Here is a 19,086-nt window from a genome sequence, read left to right as displayed (position 1 = left end):
AGTTGACCTGGTTTGTGGGTCAGTGATTGTCACGAGGATCAGCTGATGAGTTAAAGTGTGAAGCTGTGAATCCGTGTTTCTCTCTCTCCTTCATCCAAATGACACAAAACACCACAGACGTATAAACACTTCTTTTTATTCTCAACAGAATAAACCAACAGGAGGTGAAGTGAAGCTTTTTCAGAAGAATAAAACCAGACGTGGGATGAGAAGGGCAGAGGTCAGGGGGGGGGGGGGGGGGGGGGGGCAACACGAACGTGGTGATTTCACAGGTGATGCAAACTTACAACAGAAACTGTGCAGATAATAATCTCCACAAGCAAACAGAAGTTTTTAATGGAAGAGAATCGACATCGAACCCCCGACTGTTTCCCCAGATCCTCTCAATCTTCTCCTCCGTCTCTGATCTGGAGCCTCGAACCAAACAACTCGTGATTTCAATTCTTAGGTGAGCAGCATATAAAAATAAACTTTACGGTACAAAGTGGAGGAGGAGGAGGAGGAGGAGGAGGAGGAGGAGGAGGAGGCAGTTTCACTCCGTGTGACACGAATGTCGACAAACCGGTCGGAGCTGCAAGAGTCTTCAAGCTCAGACAGGAAGGGAAGACTTTAAAAAAAACTGAAGATTACTCAAAGCACCAAGTGTCAGCGGCTGAAGCAAAACTGTACATTTATCATTTTACACTTTCCACTGGGGGTAGGATCAGATCTAAGGTCGTGCCCGGTTGTGAATTAACCTCAAAGTCCACTGAGCAGATTTCCACTGCACCTCATGGTCTTCCTCAGCAGGGGGAGTTTGTTTGTCATCATGTTCACTGTCAATAAAGTTTATTAACAGTAAAATCTCCTGAGCCAAAAACGGAGTTGTGTCCAAACACTCAAGTTAATCTACAATCTTGCATCATCTCGAATGAATCTGTTAAATCCACAATTTCCCTTCATGTTAAAGCTCAAATGTATTTTCGAGGTTATGAATGTTACAGAAACACGTGTTCAAACTGTGATTCAAATCTTTTTCTTCAGAACTTCACGAGGGAACTTGAAGTGAGCGAGATAACAAACGTCAGGGAATCGATCTGTGAACGTTGAACCTTAAATATCGACGACAGGAAGTTGGAATCTGATTCTCAGAAACACAGAAAGCTGCAGCACAAAAGTAAACTCCTTCTTGCTCTGGTTTAAAATTGAATTTACACTTTCACCATCTGAGTCAGGACTAAGTTTCTGTTTTTAATATTTCCTCGGAAGCACAAACTAACAACCTGTCGAGCTCGCAAACCTTCCGACTCGACCACACGTGACCGGTGGTTTGACGTCTCTGCACGATGACGAGGACAAAAATGTGAACAGGGAGAAAAGGAAGAGCTGTATACAAGTTTTACAAAAACTATCGTCATACTTCAGATTAAAAAATTACATAAGTACGAACACAACTTGTGTTAAAGTAGGAATATTAAACAAAAATAGCTCGTACAAAACTTCCAATACGTGAAACTACATTTAAAGCATCAACTGTGTTTCACTAGAATCTGTGAAGAATCCGTCGCTTCCTCCAGATTTTAATCTGTTAATACTTGGAGCAGAAAGAAAAGAAACTGAAAACATTAACGTGTCACCGGAACATTTTAATAATCTAAATCTATAACGGACGATTAAAGGAAAGATCCACCGCCTGACGTCGCTCTTATAGAAAGTGAATGAATCTGTGACGTCCTTTTGTAAACTACATTTCCCAGAATGCCTTTCACGACTTCCTGTATGTGCTGTAAGTCCTGTCACACTTGGCTGCTCTCCTCTCCTCATTAAAGGGATTTAAGGTGGATCTGTCCTTTAACCTGCGGGCGACCAGGTGTAATCTGGAAGATCTGCTGAAGGTCCCTTAAGCAAAAAATAAAGAAGAACCCAAAACGTCTCCACAGGGATCCAGGAAGTGTCTCATCACTTCCACCAGGAAATCAAATCCTCCTTCACACACACATTATAATAAACAGCAGCATATAAAGTGAAACAACTCTCTGACGTGGTGAGAGACGGATTTATGAAATAATAAGACGTCAAAGTTTAACTTGGAAAAAGAAAGTAGTGACTACACTTTTCAGTTGAAACGTTAATGCTGCGATTCCCCTGATTCATGTGTTACTTCATTTGTATTAAACCAGGAAAGTCCCATAGAAGAATCTCCTGTTCCAGACCGGGCAAAGCACGAAATCATAAATCATAAATCATAACGCTAAATGTAGAACAATCAGCCTACGTGTGGTAAACATGATGCACTGGTCAAAGAGGTAATACAGTTTGTTTTTTCTCTATCAACATGTCTCTGTCGAAAAGATTAGCATGATAATAAGAACCGAGGAGGAATCAGACGGAGAAGCAGAAGCAGAACCGGCGTTGATACAAATCCAAAAGATATCGAACCCCCGGTGAGACGGGGACAGAACACTTGGGTGTGTGCTGGGTGGTGCGACCCGCAGGCGCGCTGCACGTCACTGGTCCCGAGCTTCGTACAGCAGCTTGGCCGCCTGCAAGATTTATAATATAACGTAAGAATACAACGTGAGATTTATTGATCATACACCTGATTTTAAAACGTAGAAACCATAATTTTCAACGATCTTATGATCATGTTTTTATTGTGGGAGAACGACAGTAAGATGAAGAGCTGCTGTCACTCAGGAGAACGAGGAACACGTGGAATTAAATATAATCCTGACAGTTTGTGAGGGAACAAATCTAATCTCTGGCCTGAAGGGGGCGACAGAGGACAGGTCGGGTTGGTACTTTTACAATGTTCGTAAACTACGTCTCATATTTACAAATACAGAGTTTGTTTTTGCCATTGGGGTCCAACATACTAACTAACAAACTAACAAATTATCGAATTAACTAGCTAATTAACTAACTAACTCACTAACTAACTAACTTTACCTTGTGCATTGCAGCTAACCACAGCGCGGCCACCTTCTTGTCGTCCGCTGCCTCCATGCGGAGCTGCTGGGAGTCCTGGGAGCCCATCGGCTTGTAGTGGAGCAGCATGCCGCTGGCCCGAGACGTCCCTCCTGCACAGCACAGACACGCACAGACACACACACACACACATAGAGACTTAACAATCTGTGAGCCTCCTTTTCATTAACATTATTCTAGAGCTGAAAGTCAGTTATTTGTCGATTTGGTATTTTTTCATGCAACAAACGAACAAAATGTTGAATTTGTTTATATGTTTAAGCCTTTTTTCTTTTATCATATCAAACTGAATATTATTAAACTTCTGTTTAAAAAAACCAACAGAAAAAAAACTGTTTCAGTTGAGCTGCAGGTTATATGATGACCTTTCAGTGGTTCTTCACACATCAGCTCAGCCTCAACTGAACCAACCACAAACCCTTTAAACAGATTCATGCACAAACACACAAATGCAATAACAACGATGAAACACAAAATTAAAACAAGATGAGACACAGACGCACGAGGCAGGAAACAGAAGACGACATGCAAACTGTCAAAATAAGAGTTTCTCAAAAGCAACAGTTGTTTGGTTTGTGATTCTTCTTCGAGATGATTCTGTTTATTTACTGATGTGAAATCTCCGTTATGCAGGTTTTTATTTTAGTATTTTTTGGTTTTGCACCATTAATCAGACAAAACTGAAATTATCGGTTTAGGCTTTTTGTCATTGACTTGCAGACGGAGCAGATGACAGCTTCATGCAGACAGATGTGAACACAGATGAATCCAGATGTGGAGAAATGAACGGACGGGCTGACAAGACGGGGGGGGGGGGGGGGGGTGCACCACAGCTAACCTTCAGATACACAGTGACTGTCCAGCAGACTGGTGTAAGTGTGAATGTCATTCTCTGAGTCCAGAGGAGGAAGAGTCACATCGTCAGAGTCAAAGCAGCCGAGGAGAAATCGTTAGTGTTTCAGTGTTCAAGAGGAAAATCAGCAGTTTGTTAGTGGATCCGTTAAAAGAAGAAGAACATCACGATCATTACAGGAGGAGAGCAGCTCTGAGTTTTCATCTACACAGTGGAAAGAGCTTCTTTACGTTATAAAAGTCTAACAGACGTTTGAACCAATCAGCAACGTGCAGTGAAAGTTTGATTTAAACTCATTGTTCTGGTTTAGTTCCCTGGTTCAGGATCAGTCTCACCTCCTGGACTCGTCCCGTCAGTCAGGATCTGCATGGTGGACATCCGGGACATCTCCACCTCGAAGTGGCTTTCACCGTCCAGGAACAGATACCTGACGTTCGGATCAGAGACACACAAATCTGACTCTGGAGCTGCTTTCAGAACGCCACCACCTTCTGGACGCTCTTCAGGACTGATCCAGAGGAGCTGCGTGGGATCTGATTGGCTGTTTGCATCACAGCATCTTATTCAGATGATAGAAACTAAAGATGGAGATTCACCTGTGGTTGTTGGAGAGGCGACACGTCATCGTCTCAGACTTCTCTGACGTCCCCTGAGTCACGAGGAAAGTTCCTCCTGGAAACAGAAAACACGACAAAGAGAGAAACGATGAAGTCGACTCTGCAAACTTCACCCTGACATGAAGACGATCAGAGGATTCATCAGCTAATTGTATTTCCTACACTTCCCAAAGTATCAAACGTTTAAGGAAAAATAGAAACAAAGTAAATATTTATATGAATTTTTCAATATTTTGTCAACTTTTCCTCTTCATCAGATATTGATAAATCCATCATCAATAAATCACGAGGCTTCACATCACAGGCCCTCATCCGCCTGCAGCTCCAGGCTGCTGATGGATCTGTTGTGTATTTATAGCTACACACTGACACACACTCAACAACAGCGTAACAGATTATCAGAGCAGGAGGAGGAGGAGGAGGAGGAGGAGGAGGAGGAGGAGGAGCTCTTACCGATTATCACAGAGATCATTTCTATTGTATTTCTGCTTCCTGTGCTCTGAGTCATGTGACGTGTGTGTGGGTCAAACCAGCGAGTGGCAGCTTCATGACCTTTTCTTTAACTGATATCATTTAACTCCACATTAAACAGGAAGTGACATCAAAATATTAATATTCACTCGCTGCAGTGAACTTTTGATCCTCAGAGACGGACGACCTCATGAAACCACAACTTCCTGTTGTTTACTGGAATCAACTTCTTGTACTTTCAACTGTAAATATTTAAATAAAAAACTCTGCCTGTGGTTTTGGCACAAATAACAAACAGAGAACACGTGTAGCAGTTTGACCTCCTCACCTCCCAGGAGAACTTTGAGCTGCTTGTCGAAGAACTCCATCTCCTTCTGCGACACCAGGCTGCACTCAGCACACTGTCGCACCGGGTCCACGAAGCACATGCGGGGCAGCGCCACCTTCCTGCTGCAGCACTTATCACAGAAGCAGCGGCCGCAGCGCCGGCAGTGATGCTGCAGGACGAAGCACACGTCAACCTCACTGTGTCGGTCTCAACTTTACACTTATTATGTTTCAGTTTGCTGCTAAAATCAAAGTTAAACCTGTATAAACACAATCAACGGAATGTGTAACAATAAGTTGTGTTGTTGGTGCATCAGAAGAGAAACACTGAGCTGCATCAGGACGACGACTGAGGCGTTAGTTTAACTTCTTTACACTTGATTTGCATTTTAATAATCCAAGAGGGAAATAAATGAATGAATTATTGTATTGTATTATAGGAAAAATATCAAGATAAACTCTTTTTAACTACTCTTGTGTTATTTGTTGTGTTGCAGTGTTTGTGTCTCCTAATCCTAATGTATGTAATATATAAAACATATTATAAATCTTTTGGTTTCTTGAAAGGCTGCATTAAATAAATGTATAATTATATGAGTGATTTTCTTTAATCTGAAAACTGCAGTTTTTTTGTGTCTTCACTAAATCACGTTAATTTCATGAATCTGTTCTGTAATTTGTATTTTTAAACTGTTTGTATATTTTTTTAAACCTTTGCTGGTGAATCAGGGAAACGAGCAGACGTCACCTCGGAGCCTGAGATGAGTTTTCATAACAAAATAAATGAGCAGAAGACGAGTGGAGGGGAAAATCATTATTTCAGGTTTCAAAGACAAAATAAAAGTTTTGTATTGTTCAGTAAAACTTGTGTGTGTTGTTGTGCAGAGTCAAGAAGAGTGTGAGACTCGTGTGGGGGGGGGGGGGGGGGGCGGACCTTTCTTCTGATGAAGTCGAACTTGGTGTCACACTGCATACACCTCGCACACTGGAGGACGGAGAGAGGACACAAACAGGAAGTTACACAACATGCTGAGCTGAGCACATTCAACAGTTTGTAAAAGTGGAAAAACAGAAGAAACACAAAGTAAAAACTTTCAGGACAATATGATCAAGTTCAGCTCGTTAATAAATGTGATTTAAAAATAAACATTACTGTGATTTACTTTATTTTAAAAAACACATTGAAGAGTTGAAGCAGATTCACTTTAATGACAAACACCAGATTGATCCTGTTAGAGAATAAATGATTAACTGAGATTAGACTGTGACACACAACACAGAGAAACAAACACACACACAACACAACGCACACAAACCATACACACAAACACAGAGAAACAAACACACACACAACACAACGCACACAAACAATCAAACACATGCATACAAACCATACACACACACACACCGGACGTACACACATAGCACACAAACAACACAGCACACACTCAAACACCGTACACACCCTACACAGACGCACACACACCCTCCACACACACAGACACACACAGTTAGCATCGAGCAGAGCTCAGCTGTGAGCGAACACACTGAACAACATCACGTTATCGATCCAACGAAGATAAACTGCGTCTGACAACTAGTTAAACACGTTAACTAGCGTGTAAACCAGTGTTTGTGTTGTTTAACGTGCTGGTTAACCAGTTTGTGTGTGTTAACCAGTGTGTGTGTGTGTTAACCTGTGTGTGTGTGTGTTGTTAAACCAGCTGGTTAGTGACGCTCCGTCAGTCTTCATTGTTTCTCTGCAGCTCAGAGGCCGAGATACTGACACAGAGCCGCGCGGACCGGATGTTCACACAGCCAACAAAATAAAGGTCCTCTCACTAAAGACATGCTGATAATAGATAGAAAATATCTTAACTTTTCAGGAAGTAAAGAGACTTGAATATGATTTGATACTTAATATAATAACAATAATAATAATTTATAGAGCATTTTTATATTTGAGGATATTATTGAGACAAATAGAAAGGAAACATTTCAATGTGTCCTTCAGTGTTTTGTTCCAAGAATTTGTGAAGAAAATCAAAATGAAAGATTTGAAGTTTTTCACATCAACGATATTTTCACAGAAACATAAAAGTGTCTCACGTCAGTAGTTTTGTTTATAATTTAGTGCACAGCTGAATAAATACGTAAGTCGACACTACAGCTCACAAAGCTGAAGCCAAAACCTCTGGATTGCCCCCTGGTGGCTGGCTGCAGTACAGGTCATTAATCTCTCCTCCTCCATGTTAACAGATGAGACATGGACCGAACTGAAAGGTTGATGGTTTCTGTAACGTTAGCAACTTCTTATCACAACGATGTTTGTTCACGTTCCTGATAAGTATAAAAACGTCCTGATTGACAGCAGAGACTGGCGTGTGATTGGTCAGACGAGTGTGTGGGCGGGGCCTTGTTGCAGCAGGTCAACACACAGATTCTGGCTCCTCCCGACGTCACTGGGACAAGATGGCGGCGCACGTACGCAAATGATTCTGGCTTAATTTCAACTCAATGGGAGGAAGTGAGAGCGCGTAAGATCAACGAATAATTTTTACGATATTAAAGTTAAAGTGCCAGAGACGATAAAAATACGTGTTAAACCCTGTCTTCTCCTGCTGCTACTGTTGGGACGTTTTATTGTGAAGGAGTGGAGCGGAAGCGCGCAGTGCATTAAGCTAGCTTCTCGGAGCTCCGGCGGCTGTTCCGTGTCGCTGCTGATCCCCCCCCGTGTTCCTCACCTCTTTGTCGGGCACCCAGCGCGGCTCGTCCAGGGAGAACGGGCACGTGAAGGCTCCGTTCTCCGGGACCATGCGCAGGCCGCTGGGGCTGCGAACCAGCTTCTTCCCGTCAGGCACCGCGGACATTTTCCTTCTGCGCTCGAGTCCCCGCCCAGCTACTACCGTGCCGACACGCCCCCTCCTCCCTGAGTGACGGGAGCAGCGACCAACCGCAGCGCAGAGATCGAGTCACGTGGTGCGGTGGGCCGAGTGGAGGGTTTTGGTTTTTACAACAATGAAAAATAAATTAATAAATAAACAAAGGTGCAGGAAAAAATCATTCAGAAAGAAATAAGGTAAAATATATTGAAATAAAATATAGATGTAATGTACTATAATATGATCAAATATAATAACATACTTTAGTATTATATAATACAATACAAAATAATATAATGAAACATACTATAATATCATATGATATAATACAAAATAATGTACTATTGTATAATATAATATCATATATCATATAATAATGATATATTATATAATGTAATATAATATAATGTAGTATAATAATTAAATATAGTATAATATAAGGTAGTAGTATATAATATAAACATTACAATATAAAAATTGTAATTAAAATAAATACATTTACATATGTATTCAAAACATTTGCTTCAATGTGGTTTTCAAGGCTTCAGATAAATATTTTCACTTGAGAAAAATTTACTCAACTTTTCTGAGTATTTTTACTCTATATTACTCAATACTTTCAATCCACTATACTTATATGAGTTGTGTTTATTTTTTCACAAAAAAAAACTGATATTTTTTAAAATTATAATCAACTGACTGTATCAAACATGAACAGAGGCTCGTCATGTCCAGCAGGGGGCAGTGTTAAGTGTGAAGATGAAATAAAATCAATTCACATTCTTTAATTTGACTAAAGTTTTTTCTTCCAATTCATTTAAATTAACAATCATTTGTTTCTGTTTAAAAAATCCTCACAATCACAGAAACTCATAAAACTACCCAGGTGCAGATATTATGATGAAATGTGTTCAAACGTAAAGTCTCACTATGTTTACTTCATGTTGCCATGTGCAGGTCATCAGCACACGCTACATGCTACACGCTACATGTGAGCGGGGGAGCAGCAGTGAGGAAACACAAGCAGCATCACATGTGACCAGTCTCATCCAGGAACATTCATTTACTGGGAACACACAGTCTAAACAGAGGACGGCTTTATTTCATATTTAACACAGAGGGAAAACTTCTACGTTTGTATTTCTTAAAATTGTAACGTCACAAAAAGAAAAGAAAAGAGCAGCTTGTGATTCGTGGAGCTGTAAAAGAGGAGGGTCCAATATGTTGCCAAGGTAATGACGCATTTAATAAATAAATATTCGGGTCCTTGATTTGTGTGATGCTGCACAATTAATACACATTGAAGGAATATCACGTATGTAGCTGGTGTAAAAGTTTGATAGATATTGTTGCAGTTCACCTGGGGGGTGATAGAGGGCGCTGTGTTTAGTCTTTATCCCGATTTAGGGCTGAACTTTGTGCGACCGTCCACTTTACAGCTCCACACAACAACATGGTCCACACAGTCGTGACAGATCCAATCAAATCGACCACATGTAGAATCAGACTTTAACTGTTTCAACAAGAAAATCACACAAAGTCCAACGAGAAGTTTCTGTGCTTTAATAAATCCGAACTTTACATTCACGTCATCGCCGCTCACGAAGGATCTGAGTTTTTAAAGTTTCTCACTTTCCTTCCAGTTACTTGTACGTTTCTCGAGCAACAGTTTGAGGAAACTTTGACCTAAAGTTGTGAAAACAGCATCTGTCACTTTATTTCATATATTTAATTATAGCACATGAAGGAAAAACAACATTTAACAAGAGTAGAAAGAAAATGACCTTTGTATTAATCTTCACATTTCACTGTGAACATGATCTGATCTTTTGAAACCCTGACGTTGTTTCTCAAACTGTTGCTCCCTCGTCAGAACCATGACTCATCAGTTATGTGCCTCGATACTTTGCAGAACTTCCACATTAAGACATCAGCGATTTAAAAAAGCAGGTTGATGAGCAGACTGATCAACAGTCAACACACTCGACTCATCAATGAAATCATCCTCACAAAGAAAAACAATCAGATTTAATTCTAAAATCACGAAATCATTCCAGGCACAGACGGAAAAAAAGCTTATCAATAATATTCAAGTTATTTAATCTGCTCAGATTTGACTGTATATTTACATTTTCAAGGCTTCATATTTATTTAATTTGTTAGTTTGGAAATAGAAAATGTTTTAAGAGAAGAGAAGAGAGATAAAGAATAATTATAATATGTTGGATTTGGTTCCTTCATTTAAAATCTCTGCCTCGGTTTAGACGTCAGTTAATTATCATCAGATTTAAGGATCAGAATCAGAAAAAGAGTTTTTAATTAAATGAAGCTCACGTCAGACTTATTGCACGATCCTGACAAAACTACACACTCATCAAACGTCTGCATGAAAAACTATCGTTCAAGATAAAAACAATTTACAATTCAGCAAATGCATCACGAATCGAATTTGATTATTTTGACATTAAAATAAAATAACTTCATGTTTGTTTTTTATCAGCCTGATGTTTCCGGTGAAACTGGCTGAAAACTTCCTTAAATCAAAATCAAAATAAAATCCAGGTTCGTCTGTTGGAGTATTTTGGTAAAAATCCTGAAAGGTTAAACCTGATCAGAATAATCTGAGTACTTTGTGTTTTAGTAAAGACTGAAAAGTGTCTTTAGCAGAAAAAGTTTTAAAATCTTGTATCGAAAATGATTATTTTAGTTTCTATGGACAAAGTTATTTATTTGTAACAGTGGAAACATTTGTTTTTCTGTCTGACTCTAAAATAAATAAAAACTCAAACGACAACCAGCTCGAACTATTTCTAAATCTCAGACAAACACAAAATCAAAGTGAATCAGCATCAACACAACTGAGTGTCGATCTTCATCTTTCAGTTTGATTCATGGGGTCGACAGTTTAAGCTTTTCACCAGTATAAGATGATAAATGTAATTTTATTAAGGTTGATAAAACTAAATCTTAGTTTTCGTCAGATTCTAAACACTGAAAATATTAAAATATGTTTGTGACGTTGAATCAACTTCTTTGTCCTGATTTTGATTCGCCTGCTGTACAACAATTTGTGAAGTGAATCGCTGGTTTGTTAAGTTTATCTTTCATAAAACTATGAATCTAATTATTAATAACGAGCCTCTTTTATTTTGGTAAAAGCAAATATACATATTTTAAAAAATGCCAACTTAAGTCTCCTCTGAAAATGCTCAGGAATCATTATTTGCATAATAATAAGTTTCTTTAAATAAGTTTGGTTGGACTTGTTCCACTTCACTCACAAGGTGAAGTGTTGTCTGGAGTGTTTTACTGTGTAAAAGTGTTTTGAACTTTGTGGTCAGTGTGTGAAACGACAGCCTCCGTCCTGAGGGGGGCGCTGCTCAGTGGATCCAGTGACTCCGCCTCTTTTCTCTGACGCAGAGACGAGTCGTCGTGATTCGGATCTCGAGACTTTTTACAAACTTCAAGAGAAATTAATTCTTCAGAGCAGAAACAAATAAAACATAATTTACACAATAAACCCAAATGTAAACATAGAACTTCATAAGTCAAAAGCAAAATCTTCACTCGCCACATGATGGAAGCTGGAGGAGTGAGCGCCCCCTGCAGGTTTAAAGGAGGAGTGTCCTGAAGGGTTTTTAATTAATGCAGAAAGTACAGTCTGTGAATCGCTGAGCAAAAAACTCAGTTATTAACTCGGGCGATTAAAACGGACTCACGTACAGTAAACGCACAAAAATAAAACAGACAGAAAAGATTAACAACTTAAAAACACTCAAAATCATGGATTTGCATTTCTCCCCCCCCCCCCCCGTTTCTACATTTGCACCGACGGAAAAAAAACCCCACCTCAAACGTGTAAAAGTGCAGAAAAGATTTAAACCTGAACAGCGAGAGAACGAGAGAACGAGGGAACGAGGGAACGAGGGAACGAGGGAACGAGGGAACAAGGGAACGAGAAGCGTCCACAGCAACCTATTTACAGCGGGGGGGGGGGGGGGCTGAAGTTTGGATGAGCGACGGAGCTCTCTCGTGACCTCGGTGACCTCTCAGGCTCCGCCCCTCACCTCGTCCTCGTGGAGCGACCTTCACAGCGCCAGGTCGGTGTGGGAGGCGCTCAGGTCGCGACTCATCCTCAGACGATTATTTCGTTCCTGGAGGAAAAGAAGCGAAGAAGAAAACGAGGTCAAGTCCCGACTCGTGGATTCTGATTCAAACTAGAATTATTCTGATCAGATTCCGGTTGATTAATCAGTTCACGCTGCTGCAGCTCCTCTTTCCAGCCTCTGTCTCTAACACCCTGAGCTCCTGTCTCTCTGATTGGCCAGACGGCTCCCTCTGCTGTGATTGGTCAACTGCAGGATATGTCGCCTTCTGCTCTCGCTTTGATTGGCTTAAGCTGTGTCTCGATTAAGGGAAGTCGGGGGGGGGTCGTAAAGAGACAGAGGCTGAAAAGAGGAGCTGCAGCAGTTTGAATAAAGTGATGTTTTCTGAAGGTGAGAGCATGAAAACATTTTACAGTAATGAATCAAATCAAAATGATCAACCTGAATAAGTTCTTCCCTCTAAAACCACAGTTTGTACAACTTCCTGCAGAATAATGATCCAGAGTCGACAGTGACCTCAGTGATCAGCTGATCGAGAACATGTGGTCCGACAGGAAACTGATCTGGGATGCGTCACAGGCTCCATGTGTTGTTCCTAATAAAGTGATCAGTGGACAGGGCCCACTCAATCTTCTCTGTTTGTAATTTGTGTTGATTAGTGAAATTATCGATGGTTTGAAGTTAGTTTAATTTAATTTGGTGACAAATGTGAGGAAGACAAATCGTTAAAAACAGAACTAAAGAACAACAGAGGAGAGAGAGAGAGAGAGAAGAATCTGAGGAAACTTCTGGGTGAATTAAATCAGAGATAAAAGTTTGAGTTTGAAGACGCAACAGAAAGGATGATTTTATAAACCTGTAAAAATATGATTCAACAAAATTCAGGATGTTTTGAAAAATCTTGGTTCATTTTTCTTTTACTTTATCAATCAATCAAATCTTATTTGTATAGCCCATATTCACAAATTACAATTCGTCTCATAGGGCTTTAACATGCTGAGACATCCTCTGTCCTTAACCCTCAGCAAGAGGAAAAACTACTAAAAACCATTTAACAGGTACAAATACACAGAAACCTCAGAGACACGTGTGAGGATCCGTCTCCCAGGACGGACAGAAGTTTATAAACTTCAGATAAAAGATTTAAGTTTGTTGGCTGATCATTTCTATTACAACTGTAAGAAATATCCATAGATGATATTTGTACTTTGTAAGAAAGAATTTATTAAATTTGTAAAGTTTTAAAACTTCATCAGGTTTCAAATTGATAAATTTCTTTCTCTTGTGTTTTTGGTTTTTAGTTCCAAACTTCTTTCTTCACAGGTCACTGTGTCGTCAACGTGTTGTCGGAGTTATTTGTTCTTTCAATTCAACTTTGACCTTTCCCATAACAGTAAATCCCCCCCCCCCCCCGTCACCAGAATGGGTTCAAACCAGTGCCCCCCCCCCTGCAGATCTGGACCCGGGTTCTGGTTCCTTACTTGGTAGTGGTCGCTCGCAGCCTTGTCCGCCACGTTAAGAACGCCCAGAGAGCTGGCTCGCTTCATGCTGCACCCACAGCAGTGACATGCAGGGGTGGGGGGGTGTGGGGGGGGGGTGAGAGTCAGGGGGGAGGAGTTTAGTTCAGAGGAGATTATGGGATGTTTGTGTTGGTTAACGACATTTACACACAAAGGTTAGTTTCACAGAACACGTTCAAAATGTCTTCTACTTTTTTTAAAAGATGAACTTATCTGTAAATTACATTTTAATGATAAATCGTATGTGTTGAAATGTTTTCACGTCAGTTAACGCATATGCACACACACACAAACACGCACAGACACACAAACATGCACAGACACACACACACTGCAGAATGTTTTCATAGAAACGTGAATGTTTAAAACAAACATTATACAATAGAGTGTGAGTGTAAATCCTCATTAAACACAGTTTCATTTAAATGCAGATTTTTCTGTCTCTCGTATCAACTGCTGCTTATTTTAATTATTTTATATCCAAAACGTTTGTTGAGCATTTAAATGAAAATCTGATTGAATATGAATTTCATGTGACATGGGGATTTCATGGGGAGCTGCAGTTAATTAACTTTAATTAAACTTTCACAGCTGAAATCAAGTTTAACTGGTTTTCACTGTAAAGCAACAATATGAAACTTCTGTTATTTTCTTTCTTGAGAGTGAAGCTGAACTGAGATCAGTTAAAAAGACTCAGAACTTATTAAAAAACCAGAGTTTATCTCCAAAATTAATCAGGAAACTGTTAAAACAAGAAGAATTCTGAACAGTTTAGTGGATTTGTTACAGCAGCAGCTCTTCAGGGTCAGGAAGCAGAGGATCATGGGTAATATGAAGTGTTATATGTGGTGAAGCAGCAAGGGATCATGGGAGTTGGAGTCTTCACCTCCACTGCAGATGAGAATCGACCTGATGGCGTCATGTTCACGTATTAAAGTTTAAAGAAGCTCGGACAGGAAGCCAAACCAGTGTGATGACAACCTGTGGCTGCAGGGGGCGCTGCTGCTCAGTACAGGTTACATAGTGTTGTTTTTAAAAACTGCATTGAACTGATGAACATGAAGAAGAAGTGAAATCATCGCCTCATCACTGAGCCACAGAGAAGAGCTGAGAACAGGAAACAGGAAACAGGAAACCAGGGAGCACACAGATAAAGCATGCGAGGAAACATTCACGTGGAAACATTTATTCATAAATAAAAAAAAATTCAACACACAACAAAATCCTCCACAGAAACAGCCATGCAGTTTGTTTTCACAATAAAATCCACACACAGAATAAGAACAACCCGAGAAAGAATAAAAAATCCAAAGCTGAGTAAAAGTGAACTGTATTTCAAACAGGTTGAAATAATTAGTCCAAAGCCACAAAATGCAATAAATAGATGGAACTATTAGTAGTTAAAATAAAACAAGGCTCCACGAAGAGGTTTCACAAAGCAGACGTTAGTAGACGCTCGTTTACTTTCCTTTGGTTTCTGTCTCGACTTTGTTCAGTTTCGATCCACAGACGAGGAAATGAAATATCTGAAGCTTCTTAAAATACTTGTTTCATGTTTGGTCCTAAAGTTCGAGAAGTTTTTATCAACGAGGAAGTAAAACTGACTTTTCTAAAACAAGCAGAAAGGAAGATTCCTGGATCGTGAGGATCTCAAAGAAAAATCATCTTTTCAGATTAAACACGAGTAAAGTTTATTCCTGAAGAAGTTTCAGACTAATGAACATTTCTTTGTACTTTTCTTCCTCAAGACATTTACTATATCTTCTCAATCTGTCACTATACAATATATATATAATTCAGAATAAAGGACCAGATGGTGAATATCTCTTGTACGTTTACAGCTCTTCAGAACAATGTAAGTTACAGTAAATGTTAAAAAAGATAAAACAACTTTTTACAATTTGTTCCCTCAAGATATTTTGATCTTTTATCGAAGCATGATCATTATTTCCTTAAAATATATTTTTGTTTAAAGAAATTGCACCGTTTCTTTTGACACATTACAATAACAACCTTTTCTTATCTTTATACAATTAAAAAAATTAACTCTATATTCACTTTTTCCTCCATAATATCAAACTTTGTAAACGTGATCTAAGATATTTCCTCCTCCTGAGAATCGGAGCTGACGGACGCTCGGGGGTTCGAGCTCCGGACAAAACATTCAAACAAAATAAAATCTTTACAACAGCGACGTGAGGAAAGAGAAGTTTGAGCTCATGCAGGGGGGTGGGGGGCATGGGGGGTGGGGGGGGCCCAGATGAGTGAAAGCTCCTTTGATCGCTTCATGTGCAAACAGCTTGAGAGTGAAACCAGGTCGTCCCCAGCAGAGGGCGCTGTCTGCAGCGTCTGGTTAGTGACTCCATCCTCCAGGTCGTCAGTGCATAAAGTCAGACTGTCAGTTGTCTGGGTGGGGGGGGGGGTGAGGGGGGGTGGGGGGGGGATAGTTACCCTGGGTTTTTGGGCTCGCTGTCTCGCGTCGATCCTCCACCCTTCAGCTTCCGGACGAGCTTCTCGCTGCTGCGACGGATCGACGCTCGCAGTTTGCTGAAGGAGCCGCTTCTCTTCAGGGCGCCGGAGCCGTCCTGATGGCAGAGGTCACGGGGTTACACACACACACACACACACACACACAAACTAACACACACAGCATATTGACAACAGTGTTTGTCCTGGTGCAGATCTTAAAGAAGTCGACATGCAGGAGAAACACTGCTGTTCACAGGGATCTGGAACTTTCTGCTCCATCTGCCAAGGAGGTTATGTTTTCACCCCCGTCTGATTGTTTGTTTGTTGGTTTGTTTGTTTGTTTGTTAGAAAGATTTCACAAAAGGATGAGGATCCGATGTGGAGTCAGGAGAGAATCCACTAAAGTTCGGAGCAGATCCAGGATTTAGTTTCATCTTCACTTCCTTTAACTTTGTGAGATGAAGAGTTTTTAAAAGTTTTCACAGATTTTCTTTGATGATTCATGGATCTTGATGAAATCAGCACATTAACAGAACTTAACAGGACAGATAGTGAGTGATCAGTGAAACTGGACTGAACTGACATGTGATCTACTGTGGATTCAGTTCGGAGCAGATTCAGTGATTCAGGGACCATGATGTGTTGAATTTAAGATCAGGAAACACTTTTCAAATGCAAATACACACACACACACACGTTTGTACAATGCATACAAAGTGCACAATCTCTCGTGCAGAATTACACGGTGCAGTGATGCACGTGCACGCTCGTTAAGAAACCAGTGGAGCTGCTGATTGGATGAACTGGGCGTCGTACTTCCAGACCGAGGATGTGTAACAGAGTTTATGAATCAGGTTTTTATCATTTTCTCATCTGTAACATTTTATTATGTCTCCGCCCTGATGTGATGTTGTGTGACCTTCAAACTGCTTTTCAGTTATTCATGTTTAACTTGTATCAACAAAGTTCATGATTTATGATTATTTATCATTACTGTGATTGTCGTGTCACTTACCTTCAAAATAAGGGTTAACAAAATAAAACACCTGAGTCACTGAGCAGAGTCTCTGAGCTGCTCCAGTAACATTCATCACTTCAAACATCTATTAGTTCAACTTGGACTGGTTTTCATTTTATTATGATTATTATCATGTGAAGCTATAAACATTATAAACGTGAAGCTGCGTTTAGTTTCTTTCAGTTGTTCTTCAACAGGAATTGGATCACGGGTCATAATGATTAAGTTTATATTTTGTAGAATTGTGCATTACTGCCGCCTGTTGGATTGGAGTGGAACAGCCAGTTCATTAGTTTCTTCTCTCCTGGTCTTTAGACTGAGATGAAAACAGGAAACACAGGAATCTTGTTCCCAGGTCTAAAAGTTTGTATTTTATTTTGAAGGTAATGAACAAAGAGGAAGTCTCGACTTTTATTCTCTCGTATTGTTGCTTGAATATTTAGTTCTTTTGTCCATATTTAACTCCAGATGAAGTTCCCAGGGACATGGTCGTGTGAGGAGTTAGTCTTTGCTCCTCCTCCTCCAGTCGGTTAACACAGAGGAGCTGAGACAGTCTGAAGCTCGAGAGAGAAGAGAGAGAGAAACACAAAGAGGCGACAGGCTCGGGTGGAGGTGAGCAGAGAGTTTAGCTTTTATTAGAAGTTAAGAAAGACAAACTGTCAGATGCACAGGACAGGACACCACGCACAGGATTAGTAGCAGAAGCAAAGAAGAGACCAGAGCGGAGACTTGTCCCGTTTCCACAAATGCAACAGTGCCCCCCCGCCCCCCCGCCCCACCATTACATCTATATACAGAGATATACAGAAGGAGAACAGGCTGCAGGATGTTCACACTCAAGCTTCACTTCTTCCTTTCACACTGGAAAACGTTCTCCCGCTGCAGCTTCAATTCAAACCTCGATACTTCTTGAACATTAATCTCCTTCATGCATGAATCATGTTTCCTCTGATCAGGTTTATATTTGTCTCCCTTTCATAATTTAAAGCCCAAGAGGAAAGATTCAAATTGGGTTTATTATCAAATGTATTCAGTTCACCATCGAGCGCGACAAAGAAAAACCAAACATTTGTTAACTGGGCGCAGATCAGTTTGGCATTTTTGCTTAAAGTTTTACTTGTATGATAAATCAATTATCAAAACAGTTTAATTATCTGTTAATTGACTAATTAATAACTTATTTTAGCTCTACAACCTTCACATGACTTTAATTTGCACGTTTTTCCGGCCGAGCTAAACTAAAAAGATGCTAAAACGTTTCACATAAAGTAAACTATTTATAATTATTTTTATCTATATATTTATACAGTGTTAAAGTTAGTGATGACTGGGGGGGGCTGCTGGGATTCAGGATCTGAAACGTCCAAACTTCATATTTCAGGTCGAAGAGGATGGTGATGACGGTTTGGAGAGAAAAAAAAAGGTATAAAGCAAATATTTGGTTTAAGGGCAAAATGTTAATCCCCCCCCCCCCCCACCCCCCACACAAACACACAATTCAACCAACAACCTACAGCCAGAATGAAATACAGTTTAAGTGACAGAGAGAGAGGAGAAGCAGAGGCTGCTGTTAAACAACAGCAAGAAATAACCTGTTGAATTTAATGTTGCCGTAAGACCCCCCCCCCCCCCCGATCCCCTCCCACCCACAGCAGACACACACAGACACACACAGTCCAGTACAGAGCTACAGGACAAGTAGGAAGCAACACTATCGCTCTGGTTAAACCCGACGTGGAGAATCCCAACAGAACCCAGAGGTGGTGGAGGAGAAAAGAGAGAGGGGGGTGGGGGGAGGAGTCAGAGCTGAAGAAATCTGCAAAAGCTGAAGGGGCGGAGCCACGGCGTGGCGCGGG

General features: G+C 40.4%; 1 protein-coding gene and 1 long non-coding RNA gene across 4 annotated transcripts; both read right to left on the bottom strand.

The window, feature by feature from the left end:
* Positions 1-1,610: 1,610 nt before the first annotated feature.
* Positions 1,611-8,116, bottom strand: zfyve21 (zinc finger, FYVE domain containing 21). 3 transcript variants are annotated; one of them, XM_053434602.1, is made up of 8 exons: positions 7,980-8,116; positions 6,170-6,220; positions 5,237-5,405; positions 4,417-4,492; positions 4,156-4,247; positions 3,806-3,859; positions 2,929-3,059; positions 1,611-2,522 (listed from the first exon to the last, which is right to left on the bottom strand). In XM_053434602.1, exons 1-8 carry the CDS (start codon positions 8,103-8,105, stop codon positions 2,487-2,489), a joined length of 735 nt encoding a protein of 244 aa, XP_053290577.1. In that variant the 5' UTR covers positions 8,106-8,116; the 3' UTR covers positions 1,611-2,486. The 3 variants fall into 3 exon arrangements, with proteins under 3 accessions (XP_053290577.1, XP_053290579.1, XP_053290578.1); XM_053434604.1 differs by lacking the exon at positions 7,980-8,116 and adding an exon at positions 6,399-7,952; XM_053434603.1 differs by lacking the exon at positions 3,806-3,859.
* Positions 8,117-12,112: 3,996 nt separating this feature from the next.
* On the bottom strand, positions 12,113-18,609 carry LOC128451355 (uncharacterized). Its single transcript, XR_008340093.1, has 3 exons — positions 16,195-18,609; positions 13,705-13,771; positions 12,113-12,271 (listed from the first exon to the last, which is right to left on the bottom strand). It is a non-coding gene; the product is annotated as an uncharacterized LOC128451355 (long non-coding RNA).
* Positions 18,610-19,086: the final 477 nt, after the last annotated feature.

Source organism: Pleuronectes platessa, chromosome 11, assembly GCF_947347685.1.
Source record: "Pleuronectes platessa chromosome 11, fPlePla1.1, whole genome shotgun sequence".
NCBI classification, from domain to species: Eukaryota; Metazoa; Chordata; class Actinopteri; order Pleuronectiformes; family Pleuronectidae; genus Pleuronectes; species Pleuronectes platessa.
The sequence above is the reverse complement of the archived record's forward strand: the minus strand, read 5'-3'. Positions and strand labels throughout refer to the sequence as shown.